The sequence below is a fragment of the Anomaloglossus baeobatrachus genome, chromosome 2 (genome assembly GCF_048569485.1).
Source record: "Anomaloglossus baeobatrachus isolate aAnoBae1 chromosome 2, aAnoBae1.hap1, whole genome shotgun sequence".
Classification (NCBI taxonomy): domain Eukaryota; kingdom Metazoa; phylum Chordata; class Amphibia; order Anura; family Aromobatidae; genus Anomaloglossus; species Anomaloglossus baeobatrachus.
The window spans coordinates 621,940,653-621,964,786 of record NC_134354.1 but is presented as its reverse complement, the minus strand read 5'-3'; the positions used below and the strand labels follow the sequence as shown (position 1 = coordinate 621,964,786).

The window sequence follows — 24,134 nt, the reverse complement described above, 5'->3', positions numbered from 1 at the left end:
TTTCGGGCATAGAGTCCCTGGCGAGGGAATGTATCTCCGCCAGAGAAGCAGAGACTGCCTTAAAGGGAACCAATCATCAGGATTTTCGTGTATAAGCTGCAGCCAGTGCAGTACTGGCACTATCATGCACAGTGTGTACATACCATCAGGGGGCAGCTCGGGTGTTTAGGCAGTGAAATTCATCTTTATAAAGTTTGAAATTTCGTGCACTTTTTGATTGACGTGTGCACCTCTCTGTTAATGTCCGGGCGGGTTATGCAGGAGTTCCCCGCCCCCCCACCAGCCTGTTCCTCCCTCTCTCCTGATGTCCGGGCGGGTTATGCACGTGTTCCCCGCCCCCCCGCGCCGCCTGTTTCTCCCTCCCTCCCTCTGGCTGTATGTAAATATCTAATCTTCAGAAACATGGCGCCAGAGTGGGCCTCTGCGCATAGCGCTTATCTCCGGCGCCATGTTTCTGAAGCCCCCGCATTACACAACTTGGTGTCTGAGAGGGCGGCGCCACAGCGATGTCCCACCGGCTGGTGTGTTGGCCCGGTGTCCTGGGGCGGCACGATACAGGAGCAGCAGGTAATCGCGTCCTCCGATCACCTGTTCTGCAGTCCTGTTGTGATCGCGCTCGCTCCTGCGGTCACAACGGGATCTGAAGGAGCGAGGGCGCATGCGCCGCCCTCTAACACCAAGCTGTGTGATAGGGGTTCAGAAACATGGCGCCGGAGATAAGCGCTATGCGCAGAGGCCCACTCCGGCGCCATGTTTCTGAAGATTAGATATTTACATACAGCCAGAGGGAGGGAGGGAGGAACAGGCGGCGCGGGGAAGCGGGGAACACGTGCATAACCCGCCCGGACATCAGGAGAGAGGGAGGAACAGGCTGGTGGGGGGGCGGGGAACTCCTGCATAACCCGCCCGGACATTAACAGAGAGGTGCACACGTCAATCAAAAAGTGCACGAAATTTCAAACTTTATAAAGATGAATTTCACTGCCTAAACACCAGAGCTGCCCCCTGATGGTATGTACACACTGTGCATGATAGTGCCAGTACTGCACTGGCTGCAGCTTATACACGAAAATCCTGATGATTGGTTCCCTTTAAGAGCCCACACTGCTGCAAAAGACGGGGAGAACGAGGCCCCTGCCGCCTCATATACAGATTTGGCCAGAAGGTCAACCAGCCGGTCAGTGGGATCCCTAAGTGAGGTGCCATCGGCCACAGATACAACTGTCCGGGCTGAGATTCTAGACACCGGAGGATCTACCTTTGGTGAATGAGACCACTCCTTGACCACCTCTGGTGGAAAGGGAAAACGTTCATCAGAACTACGCTTTGGGAAGCGTTTGTCAGGACAGGCCCTGGGCTTGGTCACAGTGGCCTGAAAACTGGAGTGGTTAAAAAAAAAAAAAAAACATACTCCTTGCCCTCTTAGGTGAGGTAAACTGGTGTTTTTCTACCAGAGAGGCTTGTTCCTCTGACACTGGTGGATTGAGGTCCAGTACGGAATTAATGGACGCAATCAAGTCACTAACATCCGCATCACCTTCAGATAGATCAATGGGGTACATAGAGGTAGCGTCCGAGCCCACAGTAAAGGTATCCTCCTCGCCCTGCAATTCAGCTCGTGAATCAGAGCCGTGGGACGAGGAAGGAGAAGAGTCCCTGCGTCTCCGTTTAGGAGGACGGGGTCCGGGAACAGATAAAAAATCCTCTGTGAGCTCTGCAGAGCGAGTCGGAGCAGCAGAGGCGCCCTGAGAGGGGGGGCTGGTGCATGCTCAGCAGAGTCCGGGACAGCTGTCCCATGGAGTCGGCAAAGGACTGAGAGATAGATTTAGAAAACGATGCTACCCAAGCCGGGGGTTCAGCCACCGGGGCTGGAGCAGCCGAAGGGACCCCTGGGGAGACTCCAGGCTGGGGCACCACCATGTTAGAGCAGGCATCACAATGTGGATATGTGCTCGGTTCAGGCAGTATGAGCTGACATGCAGTGCATATAGAGTACAGCCTTGCAGCCTTGCTCCTAGTGAGAGACATGCTGCTGAGGTGGAGGTTCTGCAGTAAAGAACCCACTCCTTCAGAATTACCCCCAGAGAGTGTACAAGAAAGTCCACAACCAGAGGTTGTGGCTTACCAGACCGGTTATTGTGTGCCCTCCGGATTCCACAGCTTGGACCCCCAGACAGATGCAGCAGCTGCAGCAGCCAGCGCCGATCAGTGTGTGAACGCTGATAAAATGGCGCCGGAGTGAGGAGGGGGGGGCGGGGTTTATTCCAAAAGCGGGAACCGGAGGGCCAAGGGGAAATACAGGGGAGGGAAACATCTCCTCAGAGAGGAGTGTCCTCCCCTGAGCTGACTGGCCGGTGGGCGGCGCCGCACTGTTCCCCTGCATGACTGACATGCAGGGGCAGTGAAAACGAAACTAGGCCGCATCCGAAGCCAGGGCCTAGATTTTCCCCATGCGGCCGACGAGCAGGCACCCTCGGCGCGGTTCTCAGGAAAAAACCAGAGAACCGGCCGGAAATCACAACAAAGTGAAATAACACACTCTCCCCACAATAAATGTACAAAGGACCTCTCAATAACGTCTCAATACTTAGCTTTATGAGACGCAGGGCCAAGTCCCTGAGGGGTGAGTGCTCCGTCCGGCAGGATCCTGAAAGGGCTGCGGATGGAGACCGGTCTCCTGCAAAGCAGTGAGAACCGTGATGGCTCCCACTTCAAGCCAGAGCCTCAGGGGATGGTGAAGGAGCGCGGCATGTGAAGGCTCCAGCCTTGTAAAATCAACCTTAACAACACCGCCGACAGTGGGGTGAGAAGGGACATGCCGGGAGTCCAAATTGGACCCGCTTTTCTTCAAACAAAAATCAAAAATCAGTGAGAATGCATGAGTGTGTACACTCCTCCTGAACACAAAGCAATGAACTGGCTAGATTTGTCATCCAGGGGGTGTATATTCTCGGAGGGAGGAGCAACACTTTTTAGTGTAGTACTTTGTGTGTCCTCCGGAGGCAGAAGCTATACACCCATGGTCTGTGTCTCCCATAAGGAACGATAAAGAAAAACGGTGTGCGGTCCCCCCCCATTTTAATACCAGCCAAATAAAGCCATACGGCTGAAGGCTGGTATTCTCAGGATGGGGAGCCCCACGTTATGGGGAGCCCCCCAGCCTAACAATATCAGTCAGCAGCCGCCCAGAATTGCCGCATACATTAGATGCGACAGTTCTGGGACTGTACCCGGCTCTTCCCGATTTGCCCTGGTGCGTTGGCAAATCGGGGTAATAAGGAGTTATTGGAAGCCCATAGCTGACAATAAGTCCTAGATTAATCATGTCAGGAGTCTCCCCGAGATACCTTCCATGATTAATCTGTAAATTACAGTAAATAAACACACACAACTGAAAAATCGTTTATTAGAAAGAAAAAAAAAAAACCACTAACAAATTGCCTTGTTCACAAATTTAATAAGCCCGAAAAAGCCCTCCATGTCCGGCGTACTCCAGGATGGTCCAGCGTCGCTTCCAGCTCTGCTGCATGAAGGTGACCGGAGCTGCAGAAGACACTGCCGCTCCTGTCAGCTCCACGCAGCTAATGAAGGGAATAGCGCGATCAGCTGTATTCAGCGTTGGCCGCGAGTAACCTCAGTGACAGCTCAGCTGATCGCGCGACTGTCTTCATTAGCTGCGTGGAACTGACAGGAGCGGATGTGTCTTCTGCAGCTCCGGTCACCTTCATGCAGCACAGCTGGAAGCGACGCTGGACAATCCTGGAGTACGCCGGACATGGAGGGCTTTTTCGGGCAAATTGGTGAACAAGGCAATTTGTTAGTGTTTTTTTTTTCTAATAAAGGATTGTTCGGGTGTGTGTGTTTATTTACTGTAATTTACAGATTAATCATGGAAGGTATCTCGGGGAGACGCCTGACATGATTAATCTAGGACTTATTGGCCGCTATGGGCTGCCAAAAAAGAGAATTTTGTTACTTACTGTAAATTCTTTTTCTTATAGTTCCGTATTGGGAGACCCAGACCATGGGAGTTTAGCTTCTGCCTCCGGAGGACACACAAAGTACTACACTTAAAAGTGTAGCTCCTCCCTCTGAGCTTATACACCCCCTGGTAGCCAGTCCTAGCCAGTTTAGTGCAAAAGCTGAAGGAGAATAGCCACCCACAAGTAGAACCGAGTAAGAACCGGAACAACCGGAGACTCTGTCCACGACAACAGCCGGTGATAACACACGGAACAAGAAAATTGCCAACAGGCAACAGGGAGGGAGCTGGGTCTCCCAATACGGAACTATAAGTAAAAGAATTTACGGTAAGTAACAAAATTCTCTTTTTCTTTATCGTTCCTTTGGGAGACCCAGACCATGGGACGTTCCAAAGCTGTCCCTGGGTGGGAATAAACAGAAAAAACTAAGTAGGCGGAGCCTAACTTCACAAGTGGGCGACAGCCGCCTGAAGGATGCGTCTGCCCAAGCTCGCATCTGCCGAAGCATGAGCATGCACTTGGTAGTGCTTCGAAAAGGTATGCAGGCTAGTCCAAGTGGCAGCCTGACAGACTTGTTGAGCCGTAGCCTGGTGCCTAAAAACCCAAGAGGCACCGACAGCTCTGGTCGAGTGTGCTTTGATCCCCGGCGGGGGAGGCACCTGAGTACTCTGGTAGGCGTCCGAAATGGTCGATCTAATCCAACGGGCCAAGGTCAGCTTAGAAGCAGAGAGACCCTTGTGCCGCCCGATCTAGAGTATGCAGCGCTTTCTCAAAGCGATGAACAGGGGCCGGACAGAAGGAAGGCAAGGAAATATCGTGGTTAAGGTGGAAGGGAGAGACCACCTTAGGAAGAAAGTCCGGGGTCGGACGGAGAACTACCTTGTCTTGGTGAAAAACCAAAAAAGGTGACTCCGAGGAGAGCGCAGCCAAATCAGAGACTCTCCTGAGAGAAGTTATGGCAACTAGAAAGGCCACCTTTTGAGAAAGACGATACAAAGAAACCTCCCTAAGGGGCTCGAAAGGGGGTTTCTGCAATACCGTGAGGACCAAGTTAAGGTCCCAGGGATCCAAGGGCCGCCGATAAGGCGGAATGATGTGAGACGCACCTTTCATGAAGGTGCGAACCTGAGCCAGCCGGGCGAGACGCCGCTGGAACAGCACTGATAGAGCTGAGACTTGTCCCTTGAGAGAGTTGAGGGACAGTCCTAGCTGCAGACCGGACTGTAAAAAAGACAGAAGGGTCGGCAACGAGAATGGCCAAGGAGAATGGCCGGAAGAGCGACACCAGGACAGGAAAATTTTCCAAGTCCTGTGATAGATCTTGACGGAGGAAGACTTACGGGCCCGAGTCATAGTGGAGATGACTTCAGGAGGAATACCAGAAGCCGTCAAAATCCAGGACTCAAGAGCCACGCCGTCAATCTGAGTGCCGCAGAATTTGGGCGGAAAAACGGACCTTGCGAGAGCAGGTCTGGACGGTCCGGAAGATGCCACGGCATCTCCACGGACAGTTGGAGCAGGTCCGGATACAAAGCTCGCCTGGGCCAGTCCGGTGCAATGAGGATGAATCGACGGCCCTCCATTCTGATCTTGCGCAGGACTCTGGGCAAGAGAGCTAGAGGGGGAAACACGTAGGACAGACGAAACTGGGACCAGTCTTGAACCAGAGCGTCCGCGGCGAAGGCCTGAGGATCGTGGGAGCGAGCCACGTAAACCGGAACCTTGTTGTTGTGACGGGATGCCATTAGGTCCACGTCCGGAGTGCCCCACATGCGAAGATTGACTGAAACACTGCTGGGTGCAGGGACCACTGGCCACAGTCCACGAATTGACGGCTGAGATAATCTGCCTCCCAGTTTTCTACGCCAGGGATGTGGACTGCGGATATGGTGGACTTGGAGTCCTCCGCCCATTGAAGAATGTGTTGGACCTCCAACATTGCCAGGCGGCTCCGTGTCCCGCCTTGGTGATTGATGTAGGCAACCGCGTTGTCTGACTGGACTCGAATGTGCCTGCCCGCCAACAGGTGGTGAAAGGCTAGGAGAGCTAGAAGCACAGCTCTGGTTTCCAGCACATTGATTGAAAAGGCTGACTCGGACGGAGTCCAAGTGCCCTGTGCTCTGTGGTGGAGATGTACCGCTCCCCAGCCGGATAGGCTGGCATCCGTGGTGAGAATCACCCAGGACGGAGTCAGGAAGGAGCGCCCTTGGGACAGGGAGAGGGGTCGAAGCCACCACTGAAGAGAGCTCCTGGTCCGTGGCGACAGAGCCACTAACCTCTGTAAGGAGGAAGGCCGCTTGTCCCAACAGCGGAGAATGTCCAGCTGCAGAGGACGCAGATGGAACTGGGCAAAGGGAACCGCCTCCATGGAGGCCACCATTTGACCCAGCACCTGCATCAGACGCCTGAGGGTATAACGGCGGGGCCTCAGGAGAGAGCGCACCGCCAACCGGAGTGACAGCTGTTTGTCTAAGGGCAACTTTACAAGTGCCGGCGAAGTCTCGAACTGCATCCCTAGGTACGTGAGACTCTGGGTCGGAGTCAGAGTGGATTTGGGAAGATTGACAATCCACCCGAATTGGGCTAGGGTGGCGAGAGTGAGCAAAACACTCCGCTGACAGTCTGCGCTGGATGTACCCTTGACCAGAAGGTCGTCCAGATAAGGAAGCACTGCTAACCCCTGGGAGGTGCAGGACCGCAATCACTGCCGCCATAACCTTGGTGAATACCCGAGGGACCGTGGCTAACCCGAAGGGGAGAGCAACGACTTGGAAATGATCCTCTCCTATCGCAAAACATAACCAACGCTGATGTGACACTGCGATTGGCACATGTAGATAGGCATCTCTGATGTCGATGGACGCCAGGAACTCCCCTTGGGTCATAGAGGCAATGACTGATCGCAGAGACTCCATGCGAAAATGCCGCACCCGGACATGCTTGTTGAGAAGCTTGAGATCCAGAATGGGCCGGAAGGTACCGTCCTTTTTTGGAACTAGGAAGAGATTTGAGTAAAAACCTCTGAACCGTTCCTGAGCGGGAACTGGGACAATCACTCCGTTTGCCTGCAAGGACGCCACGGCCTGCGAGAAGGCGGCGGCCTTGGAGCAGGGGGGAGTTGAGAGAAAAAATCTGTTTGGAGGGCTGGAAGAGAATTCTATCCTGTAGCCGTGAGATATGATGTCTCTCACCCACTGATCGGAGACTTGCTTTAACCAAGCGTCGCCAAAGTGGGAGAGCCTGCCACCGACTAAGGACGTGGCTGGAGCGGGCCGAGAGTCATGAGGAAGCTGCCTTAGTGGCAGAACCTCCTGCCGTCTTCTGCGGACGCGCTTTTGAGCGCCAGTTGGATTTCTGATCCTTGGCTGAGTTAGCGGACGAGGCGGAAGGCTTAGAGGATGACCAGTTGGAGGAACGAAAGGAACGAAACCTCGATTGATTCCTACCCTGGGCGGGTTTCCTGGTCTTGGTTTGTGGCATGGAAGTACTCTTCCCGCCAGTAGCTTCTTTAATAATTTCATCCAGCTGTTCACCAAACAGCCGTGAACCAGCAAAAGGGAGCCCAGCAAGAAACTTCTTGGAAGAAGCATCTGCCTTCCACTCTCGAAGCCACAAAATCCTGCGGATAACAAGAGAATTAGCTGAAGCCACCGCAATGCAGTGAGCAGCCTCTAGCTTGGCAGACATGGCATAAGATGAAAAAGCTGAAGCTTGAGAAGTTAAGGCAACCATCTCAGGCATAGATTCCTTGGTGAGGGAATGCATCTCCTCTAGAGAAGCAGAGATGGCTTTGAGAGCCCACACTGCTGCAAAAGTCGGGGAAAACGCGGCCCCCGCAGCTTCATACCCAGATTTGGCCAGAAGGTCAATCTGACGGTCAGTGGAATCCTTAAGTGAGGTGCCGTCAGCCACCGACACAACGGTCCGGGCTGAGAGCCTAGACACCGGAGGGTCTACCTTTGGGGAGTGAGACCACTCCTTGACCACCTCAGGTGGAAATGGAAACCGGTCATCAGAACCACGCTTTGGAAAGCGTTTGTCAGGGCAGGCCCTGGGTTTGGTCACAGCGGTCTGAAAACTGGAGTGGTTAAAGAACACACTCTTCACTCTCTTAGGCGAGGTAAACTGATGTTTTTCTGCCAAAGAGAGTTGCTCCTCTGACACTGGCGGATTGAGATCCAGCACAGAATTAATAGAAGCAATCAAATCACTAAGATCTGAGTCACCCTCAGAGAAATCGATGGGATACATAGCCTCCAAGCCCCCAGTGAGGGCATCCTCCTCATCTTGAGAGTCAGCTCTTGAGACAGAGCCGTGGGATGGGGAGGGGGAGGAAACCCTGCGCCTTCTCTTAGAAGGACGGAGTCTGGGATCAGATGATGAATCCTCCGTGAGCTCCGATGGACGGAGGTCAGAGGATAGGAGTCCTCTGTCAAGAGTATTAGAGTCACCCTGTGAGGGGGGCTGATGCATATTCATCAGAGTCCTGGACAAAAGCCCCATGGACTCAGCAAATGACTGGGATATGGACCTAGAAAAGGACTCTACCCAGGCCGGGGGTTCAATCACAGGGGTAGCAGCAGCCTGAGAGACCACTGGGGGTGAGACTCCAGGCTGTGGCACCGCCAAGTTAGAGCAGACATCACAATGTGGATAGGTGCTCGGCTCAGGCAGCAGGAGCTTACATGCAGTGCATGCAGAATAAAGCTTTGGAGCCTTGCTCCTTGTGTGAGACATGCTGCTGGAGTGGGGGCTTTGCAGAGAATGAACCCCAGGGAGAATATACAGAGGTCCACAACCGGAGACCGGATGTGGCTTACCAGACCGCTGAGCGCCGTGTTGTGTGCCCTCCAGATCCCGAAGCCCGGTCCCCCAGTCGCAGCACCTCAGCAGAGATGCAGAATGCAGGATGTCCCAGAGCAGAGTGAACTCTGCCTGAGAAGAGGGCGTTCCTATAAAAGAGCGGGAACTGGAGGGCTATAGAGACCTGCAGGAAAGGAGGGACGCCCCAGCAGTGGGGAGTGTCCCTCCCCTGTGTAGAACGGCCGCCGGGAGGAGCCGAACCTGTCCCTCTGCATGAGTGACATGCGAGGGCAGGAAAATGAAACTAGGCCTCCGGCGAAGGCGGGGCCTAAATTTAAGCGGCGAGGCCGACAAGCAGGCACCATCGGCGCGGTTCTCAGGCAAAAGCTAGAGAACCCGCCGGAAAATTTAAAACAATCACATACAGCATACTCTCCCCTTACAATAAAGAACCGGGACCCCCAACATAAACGTCTCAGGTACTTAGCTGCTGAGACGCAGGGCCATGTCCCTGGGGATGAGTGCTCCGGTCCAACAGAATCCTCAAGGGGCTGTGGATGGAGACCGGACTCCTGCCAGGCATGGAGACCGTGCTGGCTCCCACTTCAAGCCAGAGCCCAGAAGGGATGGTGAAGGAGCACGGCATGTAAGGCTGCAGCCTTGTAAATCAACCTTAACAACACCGCCGACACAGTGGGGACAAAGCAGTAAACTGGCTAGGACTGGCTACCAGGGGGTGTATAAGCTCAGAGGGAGGAGCTACACTTTTTAGTGTAGTACTTTGTGTGTCCTCCGGAGGCAGAAGCTAAACACCCATGGTCTGGGTCTCCCAAAGGAACGATAAAGAAAACTCCTTATTACCCCGATTTGCCAACGCACCAGGGCAAATCGAGAAGAGCCGGGTACAGTCCCAGAACTGTCGCATATAATGTATGCGGCAATTCTGGGCAGCTGCTGACTGATATTGTTAGGCTGGGGGGCTCCCCATAACGTGGGGCTCCCTATCCTGAGAATACCACCCTTCAGCCGTATGGCTTTATCTGGCTGGTATTAAAATTGGGGGGGGACCACACGCCGTTTTTTTAATTATTTATTTTCCTGCACAGTATAGACACGCCCACCGGCTGCTGTGATTGGGTGCAGTGAGACAGCTGTCACTCAGCGTGGGGGGCGTGTCTGACTGCAACCAATCACAGGCGTCTGTGGGTGGGGAAAGCAGGGAATACGAGATTGATTAATGAGCGGCCGGCATATTCAAAGTAATTGTTGCCGCGTATTCTCTGCACAGCTGTTCCTCGCCGCGCTGGTGATCGGGGAGCGGTATGAGCCGGGGGAAGAAAAAAAACGAGCGCCAATGTAAGTATGACTGAGAACAGCAGAAAAAAACCTAAGTATACTGACTTTAATTTAAAAAAACCCAAAAAATAAGATCGCTAGTGTAAAAACGCACACGCACGAAACGTGCTGAACACGGACATACTCCGTGTGCGGTACGTGCAGGCACGGACCCATAGACTAAAGCGGGTCCGTGCCTGCGTGCTGCCGGCCAAAAACGGACATGTCGTCCGTGTAGAAAAGCGCACACACGTACTTACCACACGGTCACACGTTCCGTGTGATTTTACGTGTGTGTGCGCCATCTACCATTGAATAACATGGGTCTCTGTGTGTATGTGTCTCCGGTACGTGCAAATACGTACCGCACACGTACAAATTAAACGGATGTGTGTTGCGGGTCTGAAAGAATTTTTTGAAGGTGGGAAAGGACGGATTTAGACACCCTTTTCTTCTTTCACCTTCTCCCAATGTGTCATCCAGAACAGGACCGAACAAAAACTCCCCCTGGCATGGAATTCTGCAAAGTTTCTACTTCATCTGTATGTCTCCTAGCCAACACTTCAACCACAGGTTTCTTCTGGCAGCATTACACAAGGCCGCTGATTTAGCCGCTAGCCTTGTTGAGTCCGCAGACGCATCTGAAAATAAGGTTGCTGCCCCGCACATTAGAGGGATTGAGGACAGAATGTTCTCTCTTGGAACCTTTTCTTTAAGTTGAGCCTCTAACTGGTTCAACCATACTGAAGGGATTTAACCATGCAGGTTGCCACTATTGCTGGTCTCAATGCCTCCGCAGAGAATTCTCAGGCAGTCTTCATAAATTGGTTGGCCTTCCCATCCAGCGGGTCTTTCAGAGATCCCATGTCTTCAAAAGGTAATGAAAAATTCTTTGATGCTGTTGCTATCGACACATCAATCTTAGGGGCCTTGTCCCAGGAAGAACAGGAAGCTTCTTCAAAAGGGTAATGCCGCGGGAATAGAACCCATTTTATAGGTTTTTTTTCACTCTCTTGCAATTAGGGCCTGCACTTTATCAATTACGGGAAAGGCGCATCGCTTCTTTTGCTCCAGGCCACTAAACATAACATCCTGAACTGACTGTTGAGCTTTTCTTCTGCAATGCCCATGGTGAACCTGACTGCTTTTACCAATCTACTTGTATTTTCTATTGAGAAACACTGACGTCCTGCAGTGTCGCTGTCTGATGTCGTGGGAGAACCGGAATTTGAGAATTCACACTCCCCTTCTGATTTGTCAGATTCCTCAGGGATAGGGGGAAGAGAGTTTGGATCTTCTAAGACAATCTTTCCACCTTAGGGATGCCTAATTATGGACCTTAGGTATGAGGCAAACACATGGGCTTCTTCAGAGATAGTCCGTTCTATACACACCTGGCAAAGGTTTTTTAGGCTAACCATTGGTCAGCTCCTGTCTACAGAGAGAGCAATCTATGTTTCTGGATTAAGACAAACACTTTTTAGGTTTCTCCTGAATCTACAATGAGAGGAAGAGACACAAAGACCTCTTTAAAAAGTGAACTTGCACAAAGATCACTTACCACTCAGATGTAAGAAGCGGTACCGGATTAGGAGGAGTAGTGATATTGTCTGACCATTCTCCACTGGAGGCTTCTCTTCTGTTGGGTCTGCCAGAGTTCTGACTTTGCTTGCTGGATCTGGTACCCGCTTTTCCCAGAGCACTTCCCCCCAGATCCAGTGCCGCTGCTATCTCGACTACGCTGAGGTTGCTGCAATGCTTTCTGCTGCCTAGGCTAAGGGACGGATTTTTGCTCAGCTGCAATCTCGTGGTGTTGGTGCTGCTGATCCTTCCTGCTGGAGGGGTCAGACTGGAGCATACCACCGATCCCACGGTTTCCCTGCCATTCTTTTATGTGCAGGGCGCTCGACAGCCCACTTCAGCATGCCTTCTCCTGGACATTCACTTCTGGGTAGTGACGTCATCGTTCCCGCCATGTCATCAGGGCATGCCCTCAAATGCGCTTGCTGATGATGGGCGGCTGTGCCTTGCCACACACAAGATGGGGCTGACGCATGCGCCCAGATACAGAAACAGCCCCCGTGGAACCACTCTAGCACCTCCAGAGCACCTGCGCTGCTGCCAGACCTGACCAATCAGAGCTGGGTAAGTCTTTATGTGTACAGCCCTTCCTTAGGACAGTCTTGAACCACCATTCTCACCCTGAGGTTCCCCGTTCAAGGACAGGAAACAAACTGATGCGGGGAGAGGTACCGTCCTTGTTTTATCCTGTAGGTTTCTGGTCCTTGAAGGGCGGATCCCCTCTTATGGTGCGGTCATGGGTGCTAGAAAAATTAGCATTCCTAGAAACGCTTGTTCCCGATAATCCGCCAGCATAAATGCTCCCTTAGTTTTATTAGGGCATCTTACTGATATCTTAAAGTGATTTGTGTCTATGATTAAAAGTGTTTAAAAGGCCAAGTCCTACTCTAGATGAAGCCCATTTCTTTAGAGCATTGTGAGTAGTATATTCTAAGAAATGATGTCCTCAGTGACTTAAACACATGCCAATAGTTATTTTCTGGTCCAGTCTAGTCTTAGCTTACCTCACTGATTTTTTTGGTAACATTTTCTTTGTGGTTTTTTCCTCTTTCATGGAATTCAATACTCTACAAAACAAGAGATGGAAAAGTTATTAAAGAGTAAGAAAATAAATATTTCACTGTGGTACATTATTATAGAAGCAGTCAGAAGGGGCCTGCTAACTTCTCCCTCTCTAGTTTGGTGTCCCACTACCCTACCTTTAGTCGTATTGTATAAAGCCTGACACATCAAGTTTTTTTTAGAGGAGAGTTTCCCACCAAATCACATTTTTTCTGTTCATTGGGACTAAATTGTTTCTATAAACTATATTTCACCAAATTAGAAACATTTCAGCCACAGTCCAAACAACATTCCCCTACGCGTTTCAGACACAACTATGTCCTAAGGGTATGTGTCCACGTAGCAGATTTGTGTGCAGATTTTCTGCACACAAAATTGCATGTTTTGGCTGGAAAAATGCAGCAGAAAAAAAAAACACGTGCATTTTTTTATATTGTGGTTTTTCCATGCGTTTCTTCAATTTGTTTTTTTTTTAGTCATGGTAATCGCAAGGGTTCCTGCGCTGTATCCCCGCAATTGGCTCCGGGTCTCCAGCTGATGTTACAGCCAGGACCCGGCGGTTCCCGCGCAACTCCCGGCAGTTTAACCCATTGAATGCGGTGATCAATGTGGTTGCAGCATTCAGAAGGCAGGGAGAGGAATTGTTTACCTATCCCTGGCAACTGGATCCCTGTAAAGCGACAACAGGGACCTGATCGCTGCCATTCTAACCCTGGGTCATCACCATGACGACCCCGGTTACTGAGCTATGGAAAGCTTTATAGACCATACTGGATGCATGGTGTGTGAGGCAAAGTGTTAGTGCTGCGAGTGCAGCACTGACATATATAATCTTTAGCAGTGATCGAGCACTGCAGCGAATTATATCTGCAGGAAAAAAAAACACAGAAAAAAAATGACATGCTGCTTCTTTTTTCAGCACCAAAATCTGAAAGGATAAAAGAAGCAACGTGTGCACAGTAAGTCAGGATTCTCATAGACTTTTCTTGCAGTATTGATTAAAATCTGCAAGAAAAACTGCAATAAAAATGCAGCGTGTGCACATAGCCTTAAAGGGGTTATAGCTTTTTTTGACTTTTTTTTTATTACCCTATTGGGCTACATTGGGGCAGGTAAGTAGATAGAGACCACTTACCTGCCCTGCCGTCAGCCCCTCTCCCCCGGCTCAGAGTGGACATGTGACTGCTCCTGCCGCGATTTTGCTGCTTCCGGTCATTTCATGTCAACATGGGCAGGGCCATGTTGACATGCAAATCTGGAACAGCATGTCGCCTCCCTGCTGGGCGGCTACAGTGCGATGAGCCCCGCCCCCCTTCCCTGAACCCTCCCACACATTCCACCGTAACCCTTTATTCTCCCCGCAACCTCCCCCTGCACTGCTGTGGGGTCCGTGACCTGGGGGAGGGGCCTGACGGCGGCTGCCGTGGTGTCAGCGCCAGCACCGAGCCCCTGCTCAGGATCGCACATTCAAATGTGCAGGCATCACAGATCACAGATGCCGGTACATTTGAAAGCGCTGATGAGAGGGAGCGCAGCGCTGCTTATCATCACTGCCCCGCTGTCTCTGCTCTCTTCAGCACAGCGGTGACGTCACTACTGTGCTGTTAAGTCCAGAGCACAGACAGCTGGTGAACGTGCAGGAGCGGCGGGGACCGAGGACGGGTGAGTATGTACTCCCTACATGTGTTCCCTATGGGGGTCGGTACAGAGCGCCGTGTGTGCGTGCGGTGCAGAGCCATATGTGTGCGTGTGCGGTGCAGAGCCCCGTGTGCGCGTGCGGTGCAGAGCCATATGTGTGTGCGTGTGTGTACGGTGCAGAGCCCCGTGTGTGCGTGTGCGGTGCAGAGCCCCGTGTGTGCGTGTGCGGTGCAGAGCCCCGTGTGTGCGTGTGCGGTGCAGAGCCCCGTGTGTGCGTGTGCGGTGCAGAGCCCCGTGTGTGCGTGTGCGGTGCAGAGCCCCGTGTGTGCGTGTGCGGTGCAGAGCCCCGTGTGGGGCTGTTATTTGCAATGCTGTAGTGATAACAGGTCAGGTGCTGGGGAAGAATACTGACAGGGAATGTGTGTGCAGGGGGTGGGCAGGGGGCGAGGCTGGACACCTGGGGAGGGGCGGTGCCAGCTCTGACTGGGAGGTTTTGCACAGGAAGTGGTCAGTTTGCTAGAGCTAAATGTAAACAAAGAGCTGCAGAGAATAAAGGGTGAATTCAAGAGGAACAAAAGTTAGAAAACAAAAAAAAAGGGAATTTTGTTTACTTACCGTAAATTCCTTTTCTTCTAGCTCCTATTGGGAGACCCAGACAATTGGGTGTATAGCCTCTGCCTCCGGAGGCCACACAAAGCACTACACTTTTAAAAAAGTGTAACCCCTCCCCTCTGCCTATACACCCTCCCGTGGATCACGGGCTCCTCAGTTTTGGTGCAAAAGCAGGAAGGAGAAAACTTATAAATTGGTCTAGGGTAAATTCAATCCGAAGGATGTTCGGAGAACTGAAGACCATGAACCATAAGAACAAATCAACATCAACAACATGTGTACACAAAAGAACAACCAGCCCGAAGGGCACAGGGGTGGGTGCTGGGTCTCCCAATAGGAGCTAGAAGAAAAGGAATTTACGGTAAGTAAACAAAATTCCCTTTTTCTTTGTCGCTCAATTGGGAGACCCAGACAATTGGGACGTCCAAGAGCAGTCCCTGGGTGGGTAAAAGAATACCTCAATAAAAGGAGCCGAAAAAAAGGGAATTTTGTTACTTACCGTAAATTCTTTTTCTTATAGTTCCGTCATGGGAGACCCAGACCAGGGGTGTATAGCTACTGCCTCCGGAGGACACACAAAGTACTACACTCAAAACGTGTAGCTCCTCCCTCCTAGCATATACACCCCCTGCTAGCCAGTCCTAGCCAGTTTAGTGCAAAAGCTGAAGGAGGACATCCACCCACAAGAAGAGACAGAGTAAAACCCGGAAGAACCGGAACCTCTGTCTACAACAATAACAGCCGGTGAAGACACACGGAACAAGAAACCTGCCAACAGGCAATAGGGAGGGTGCTGGGTCTCCCATGACGGAACTATAAGAAAAAGAATTTACGGTAAGTAACAAAATTCTCTTTTTCTTTAACGTTCCTATGGGAGACCCAGACCATGGGACGTTCTAAAGCAGTCCATGGGTGGGAATAAACAGACAAACTGAGAAGCAGGCGAAACCTAACTTCACAAATGGGCGACAGACGCCTGAAAGATGCGTCTGCCCAAGCCCGCGTCTGCCAAAGCATGAGCATGCCTTGGGTAGTGCTTCGAAAAAGTATGCAGACTAATCCGAGTGGCAGTCTGACAGACCTGCTGAGCCGTAGCCTGGTGCCTGAAAGCCCAAAAGGCACCGACAGTGTGATCAAGTGTGCCCTGATCCCCGGCGGGGAAGGCACTGGAGTACACTTGTAGGCATCGGAAATGGCCGACCTAAGCCAACGAACCAGGGTCGGCTTAGATGCCGAGAGACCGCTACGCTGACTGACTAGTGGTCAGCACCAGAGAGAGGTGCACCGCCTAATAACGGCGGTGCGAGACACATAGATCCGGAGCGCCCGCACCAGATCCAGGATATGCAACGCTTTTTCAAAGCGATGAACAGGAGCCGGACAAAAGGAAGGCAGGAAAAATGCCCCGGATAAGGTGGAAGCAGCAACCACCCTAGGGAGAAAGTCCGGAGTCGGACGGAGACCACCTTGTCTTGATGACAAAAAAAAAAAACAAAAAAGGGGGTGACTCCGAAGAGAGTGCAGCCAAAACTCCCTGGCGGGAAATTATGGCCACTAGAAAGACTACTTTCTGTGAAAGATGAAACAAAGAAACCTCCCTAAGAGGCTCAAAGGGGGGTTTCCGGAAACCGTGAGGACCGGATTAAGGTCCCAGGGCTGCATAGGCCGCCGGTAAGGCGGAATGATGTGAGATGCGCCCTCGAAGGAGCGCACCGGAGCCAGCCGGACGATACGCCGCTGGCACACACTGACAGAGCCGAGACCTGTCCCTTAATGAGGGATAGTCCTAGCTGTAGACCGGACTGTGGAAGGGACAGGAGGGTCGGCAAGGCCAAAAAGGCCAAAGGATACTTCCGAGCTCGAGTCATAGTGGAGATGACTTCAGGAGGGATACCAGAAGTCGTCAAGATCCAGGACTCAAGAGCCACGCCGTCAATCTGAGAGTCCAGAATTCTGGCGGAAAAAACGGACCTTTTGAGAGAAGGTCTGGACGGTCCGGAAGATGCATTGGCAACACAACGGACAGATGGAGCAGGTCAGGGTACCAAGCCTGCCTGGGTCAGTCTGGAGTATGAGAATGACCCGACGGCCCTCTTTACTGATCTTGCGCAGGACTCTGGACAAGAGCTAGAGGGTGAAACACGTAAAAGAGACGAAGCTGGGACCAAACATGAACCAGTGCGTCTGCCGCAAAACCTGAGGATCGTGGACCATGGTTGGACAGCTGAAATAGTCTGTCTCGCAGTTTTCATGTCTAGGATGTGGGCTGCGGATACGGTGGACTAGGAGTCCCTCGTCCACTGAAGAATGCGTTGAGCCGCCAACTGATGGTGAAAGGCTTAGAGAGCTAGAAATACAGCTCTGATTTCCAGCACATTGATCCAGAGGGCTGATTCGGACAGAGTCCAAGCGCCCTGCGCTCCACGGTGGAGATATACTGCTCCCAAGGCGGATAGACTAGCATCCTGGTGAGGATCACCCGGGATGGGGCCAGGAAGGAGCGTCCCTGAGACAGAGTGGCCGAAGCCACCACTGAAACGAGCCCCTGGTCAGTGGCGAAGCCACCACCCCGTGGAAGGAGGAAGTTCGCTTGTACAGCGGAAAATATCCAGTCTCAGAGGACGCAGGAGAAACTGGGCAAGGAATCGCTTCCATTGACGCCACCATCTGACCAGCACCTGTATTCGGTGCCTGATAGAACGACGTCGACCGCCAGCGGAGGGACTACTGTTCGACTAAGGGCAGCTTCACAAGTGCCGACAGAGTCTCGAATTGCGTCCCTGGGAACCTCTGGTTCGAAGTCAGAGTGGACTTGGACAGAATGACAAGCCACCCGAATTGGTTAGAGTGGCGAGAGTGAGCGAAGCACTCTGCTAAGAGTCTGCACTGGATGAAGCCCCGACAAGAAGACCGTCCAGGGCAAAAGATCACTGCCAATCCCTAGAGATGCAGGACCCTAATCACAGCTGCCCCAATGAGAATACTCGAGGGGCCGTGGCTAACCCCAAGGGAAGAGCCACGAATTGGACCACTCCGATTGCAAAACGTAGCCAACGCTGGTGTGAAACTGCGATTGACACCTGCAGATAGGCATCTCTGATGCCGATGGCTGCTAGGGAATCTCCTTGGGTTATTGATTGATCCGGTGAAAAACACACGGAACAAGACCGAGACTCCATGTGAAAACGCCACACCTGACCATGCTTGAAAAGCTAAAGATCCAGGTCGGAAGGCACCGCCCTCTTCGGGGACTAGGAATAGATTTAAGCAGAAATCTCAGAACCAATCCCAGTCGGGAACCGGTACAATTACTCCATTGGCCTGCAAGAATGCCACGGCCTGTGAGAAGGCGGCGGCCTTGGAGCCGGGGGAAGTTGACAGAAAAAAATCTGTTTGGCGGGTGGATAGAATTCCATCCTGTAGCCATGGGAGATATAATCCCGCACCCACTGAACGGAGACGTGTTAAAACCATACGTCGCCAAGTGGGAGAGCCTGCCACCGACCAAGGACGTTGTTGGCGTGGCTAGATAGCTCGGAGGAAGCTGACTCATTGGCAGCATCTCCTGCGGTCTTCTGAAGACGCAGCTTCGAGCGCCATTTGGGTCTATGAACCTTGGCCGAGCTAGTGGACGAGGCCGAGGGCTTAGAGAACGATCAGATGGAGGAACGAAACAACCGAAACCTCACTGATTCCTGCCCTGGACAGGTTCCCTGGTTTAGGTTCGTGGCATGGAAGAACTCTTCCCGCCAAGAGCTTCCTTAATTTCATCCAGTTGATTCCGAAGAGACTGGTCCCAACAAAAGGGAGCCCAGCAAGGAACTTCTATAGAAGCATCTGCCTTCCCTTTCCGAAGCCACAGGATCCTGCGGATAGCGAGGAAAGTAGCCGAGGCCACCGCAGTGCGGTGTCCAGCATGGCAGACATGGCATAGGATGAAAAGACTGAAGTCTGGAAGTTCAGGCAACCATTTCGGGCATAGAGTCCCTGTGAGGGAATGCATCTCCTCTAGAGAAGCAGAGAAGGCTACAAAAAAACCGCACTGCTGTAAAGCTGAGGAGAACGAAGCTCCTGCCGCCCCCATACAGATTTGGCCAGAAGGACAACCTGGCGGACCGCAAAACCTTAAGTGAGGAGCCATCAGCCACTGACATAACGGTCCGGGCTGAGCCACCTGTGGTGAATGAGCCCACTTCTTGACCACCACTGATGGAAAGGGAAAAAACAGTCCTCAGAATCACGCTTCATGGGAAGCGACTGTCAGAGCGGACCCTGGGCTTGATCACAGTGGCCTGAAAACTGGAGTGGTTAAGGAACACACATTGTGTTCTCCTAGGCAAGGTAACTCCGGCGGATTGAGGTCCAGTACAAAATTAATGTACCGTGGGATCCTTGTAGAGGTGCCGTCAGCCACTGATCCAACTATCCGGGCTGAAAGTCTAGACACCGGTGGGACCACCCTTGGCGAATGAGCTCACTCCTTGACCACCTCTGATGGGAGGGGGAAACAGTCATCAGAACCCCGCTTTGGGGTCTGATAGGACAGGCTGTGGGCTTGGACACAGTGGGCTGAAAACTGGAGTGGTTAAGGAACACACTCCTGTCCTGTTTAAGGTATACTGATGGCTTTCTGCCAGCGAGGAATACTCCCCTGATACAGGCGGATGGAGGTCCAGTACAAGTATAATGGACGCAATCCAATCATTAGCATCTGCGTCACCTACGGACGGATCAATGGTACATAAAGTAGCGTCCGAGCCCCTGGTAGAGACATCCTCCCCGTCCGGTGAGTCAGCTCGTGAATCAGAGCTGCGGGGCGGGGAAGGACAGGGGACCCTGCGTCTCCATGTCAGGAGGACGGGGTCTGAGACCAGAAGGAGAGTCCTCTGTGAGCTTTGCTGAGCGAGCTGTAGCAGAAAACGCCCCGAGAAGGGGGCTGATGCATGCTAAGCAGATTCCGGGACAGCCGACCCCTGGAAAGAGCGGATTCTAGCCAAACCGGGGGCCAGCCACCGAAGCCGGAGCAGCTGGAGGGACCACTGATGAGCCTCCAGGCTGAGGGGCCACTGTGCTTATGAGCTCGGTACAGCCGTACGAGACTACATGCAGTGCATAATAAAAACAGCCTTGCAGCCTTGCTCTGATGTGAGACATGCTGCAGAGGAGGGGGCTCTGTCCTAGAATGGCCCCCAGCATAAAACGAGCCCCCCGTGGCTAACCCCATTTGTAAACAGATAAAATAAGCAGCTGCACAAACCGGAGGTTGTGGCTGCCAGAACGTTTAAACAGACATTTCTGTGCCCTCCAGTCCCTCAGCCCAGGCCCCCACTTGTCACAATGTGGAATCTCTGTGCCTATGCAGGCACAGAGAACGCTGAGAAAATGGCGACCGGAGCGAGGAGAGGGGGCGGGGCCAACTCTGAGAGCGGCAAATGAGGTAGCCAGGGGAGGGAATCCTTCCTCAGTGAGGAGTGTCCCTTCCCTGTGCTGCACAGCCGCTGGGCGGAGCCACACTGTCCCTCTGCATGACTGACATGCAGAGGCAGTGGAAACCGAAACTAGGCCTCAGGCGAAGCCGGGGCCTAGATTTAAACATGCGGCCGGCGTGCAGGCACCATCGGCGCGGTTCTTCAGTGAAAACTGGAGAACCGGCCGGAAACGTTAACACAAACATAAAACACACTCTCCCCAATAAATAAAGTATAAAGGACCCCTGGAAAGACCACTTTCTGTGGTAATAACGTCTCATATACTTAGCTTGTGAGACGCAGGTTGCCAGGTCCCTGAGGGATGAGTGCTCCGTCCAGCAGGATCCTGAAAAAGGGCTGCGGATGGAGACCGGTCTCCTGCAAAGCAGTGAGAACCGTGTTGGCTCCCACTTCAAGCCAGAGCCCCAGGGGATGGTGAAGGAGCGCGGCATGAGAAGGCTCCAGCCTTGGAAAATCAACCTTAACAGCACCGCCGACACAGTGGGGTGAGAAGGGACATGCCGGGAGTCCAGCTGGACCCGCTTTTCTTCCAAATCTTTGATCCAAAAGGAAAAATCAAAAATCAAAATCAGAGAATGCATGTGTGTGTGACCTCCTGAAACACAAAGCATTGAACTGGCTAGGACTGGCTAGCAGGGGGTGTATATGCTAGGAGGGAGGAGCTACACGTTTTGAGTGTAGTACTTTGTGTGTCCTCCGGAGGCAGTAGCTATACACCCATGGTCTGGGTCTCCCATAGGAACGTTAAAGAAATACGTAATTACTTACCAGTAATGTGTTTTTTCTGAACCCATGACGGCACCACGAGAGAGGGGATCCGCCCTTCAAGGACAGGAAACCTCCAGAATAAAAAGGGGCGGCACCTCTCCCCGCATCAGTTGATTACCGAGCATGATAGGACCTCCGAAATAAGGAACATCGTTAAAAAACATATCCCGCCACCATAACCGCCCAGTGAAGAGGAGTGAAAAGGGAAGCAAACTAGCAACCCCCAAGTGCAGGGAGGGAATGTAAGGGTGCCGTCATGGGTTCAGAAAAAACACATTACCGGTAAGTAATTACGTATTTTTCCAGCACCCATGACGGCGCCACGAGAGAATTACAGAGAGGAAGACCTAGGGAGGGACAACAGTTTGCAGAACCCGCCTCCCAAAAGGTGATGTCGGTGAACGACAAATCAAGGCGATAGTGATTAAAAAAGGTGGACGGAGAAGACCAGGTTGCCGCCTTACATATCTGCTCGATGGAGACCTCCGATCTCTCCGCCCAGGAAGATGCCATCGCTCGCGTGGAGTGTGCCTTCAAACCAGGAGGTACGTCTTCCCCCCCGGCTGTGTAGGCAACCGAGATGGCATCCCTGATCCACCTTGCCAAAGTGGATTTAGAAGCCTTAAGCCCCTTCCTACAACCCTGGAAGACTACAAACAGAGACTTATCCTTCCTCCCTTCCGAGGTGACCAACAGATACCTTTGAAGACAACGCCTAACATCCAGGCAGTGCCATCCCATCTCCTCCGGAGTAGAAGGGTTGGCATAAAAAGAGGGGAGCACTATTTCCTGAGATCTATGGAAGTGGGAATGCACCTTCGGCAAATAGGGAGGGTCAGTACGTAAGACTACTCGGTCCTCAAAAAACTGGGTATACGGAGGAGAAATGGATAAGGCCTGAAGGTCACTAACCCTACGGGCAGAAGTGAGGGCGACCAGGAGAATCGTCTTAAGGGACAGATGCTTGAGAGAGATAGAATCTAAGGGCTCAAATGGGGGCCGTGTTAAAGCTGAAAGGACAAAGTTAAGGTCCCAGGATGGAAGTGGTATGGTTCCCCGAGGCTTAGACCTAGCACAGGACCTAACGAACCTAGATATCCAGGGATCTCCAGCCAGGGCATGGTTATACAAGGCGCTTAGTGCGGAGATCTGCACCTTAAGGGTACTAACTGATAGACCCAGTTCCCAACCCTTCTGGAGAAATTCCAGGACAACCGGGACGGAGGGTGGTTTAGTAGGATCTGCACCCGAAGAGGTCAGGAATTTCGCCCAAATACGCCCATAAATGCGAGTAGTGACAGGCTTTCTGCACTGCATCAAGGTGGAGATCAGACCCTGAGAAAACCCCTTAGTGCCTAATAGCGACCTCTCAAGAGCCACGCCGTCAGATGTAACCTGGTGTGCTGTGGGTGGAAGGCTGGACCCTGGGATAGGAGATCCAGGAGAACCCACGGATCGGTGACTGACAGATGCGTCAGCCAATAAAACCAAGGCCTCTTCGGCCAAAAGGGTGCTATGAGAATCACGACTGCTTGATCCTCCCGTATCTTCCTGAGCACTGCAGGGAGGAGGATGAGTGGAGGGAAGGCATATGCGAGGCGGAAGTCCCACTTGAGCAATAGCGCGTCCACCGACTGGGGATGATCCCTTGGATCCAGGGAACAGAATCGGGGAACCTTCCTGTTGGTCCGTGTGGCAAAGAGGTCTATCTCGGGAACCCCCCACATCCCCGTTATCCTGTTAAAAACGGACTGATTTAGAGACCATTCGCCCTGGTGAAACTGGGTGCGACTGAGAAAGTCCGCCAAATCGTTCTCCTTCCCTCGGATGTGCACTGCCGACAGGGTACCCAGATGAGCCTCTGCCCAAGACATGATCCTGCTTGCGACGGACATGAGGTGTCTGGAGCGAGTACCCCCTGGTGGTTGAGATATGCTACCGTCGCTTGGTTGTCCGACAGAACTTTCACATGTCGACCCCGTAACAATGGCAGGAAACGACCCAACGCCTTTTCCACCGCCAGCAATTCCCTTGTATTCGAGGAATTTTGAGCTTCTTCTCCAGACCATCGTCCCTGAATGAAATAAGCGTCCAGATGTGCCCCCCAACCGTAGAGACTGGCGTCGGTGGTTACCACCACGGGCTCTGGCGCCCTCCAAGGCACCCCTCTGCCCAAGTGGACCGGATCTAGCCACCAATAGAGGGACTGCAATGTGCGATGTTTGAGAATGATGAGTCTGTCCAGATGGTCCCCGTGAGCCGTCTGATGCTGTAAGATATTCCACTGTAGGACCCTGGTGTGCGCCTGAGCCCATCTGACGGCCGGGATGGCCGCAGTCAGGGAGCCCAGGAGGGACATCGCACCCCGGAGAGACAGACGCCGGTGCCTCAGAGTCCGGTCTATCTGGGTCCGAAGGGCTTCCACTTTGGAAGGAGGCAACCGACAGAGTTGAGTGTTGGAGTCCCAGGTGAGTCCCAGAAACAGCTGAACCTTTAATGGAATCAATCTGGACTTTTCCTCGTTGATCAACCAGCCCAACTCCCGCAGGGAATCTTGCACCTGCCGGAGAAGGGCCGCACAATGAAGAGCTGAGGCGCCCACAATCAAGAAGTCGTCCAGATAAGGAATCAGAAGGACCTCTCTCTGACGCAGACATGCCGACATTTCTGCTATTATCTTCGTAAAAATCCTCGGGGCGATGGCCAGACCGAAGGGGAGGGCTTTGTATTGGAAATGGCAGACCCGACCGTCCATGCGGAGGGCTATCCTGAGGAAGCATTGGAAGAGAGAGTGAATTGGGACATGATAATATGCATCGCGTAAGTCTATGACCGCCATGTGACAGTGGGGATACAGATATTT

At 52.5% G+C, this 24,134-nt stretch overlaps 1 protein-coding gene across 1 annotated transcript in view; it reads right to left on the bottom strand.

Annotated features, from left to right (window-relative positions):
* Positions 1–24,134, bottom strand: part of WBP4 (WW domain binding protein 4) — a 129,371-nt gene that overhangs the window by 85,840 nt on the left and 19,397 nt on the right. The window contains exon 4 of the mRNA XM_075336851.1: positions 12,707–12,769. Coding sequence (XP_075192966.1) covers positions 12,707–12,769 — 63 coding nt within the window. The remainder of the gene's footprint in view (positions 1–12,706; positions 12,770–24,134) is intronic.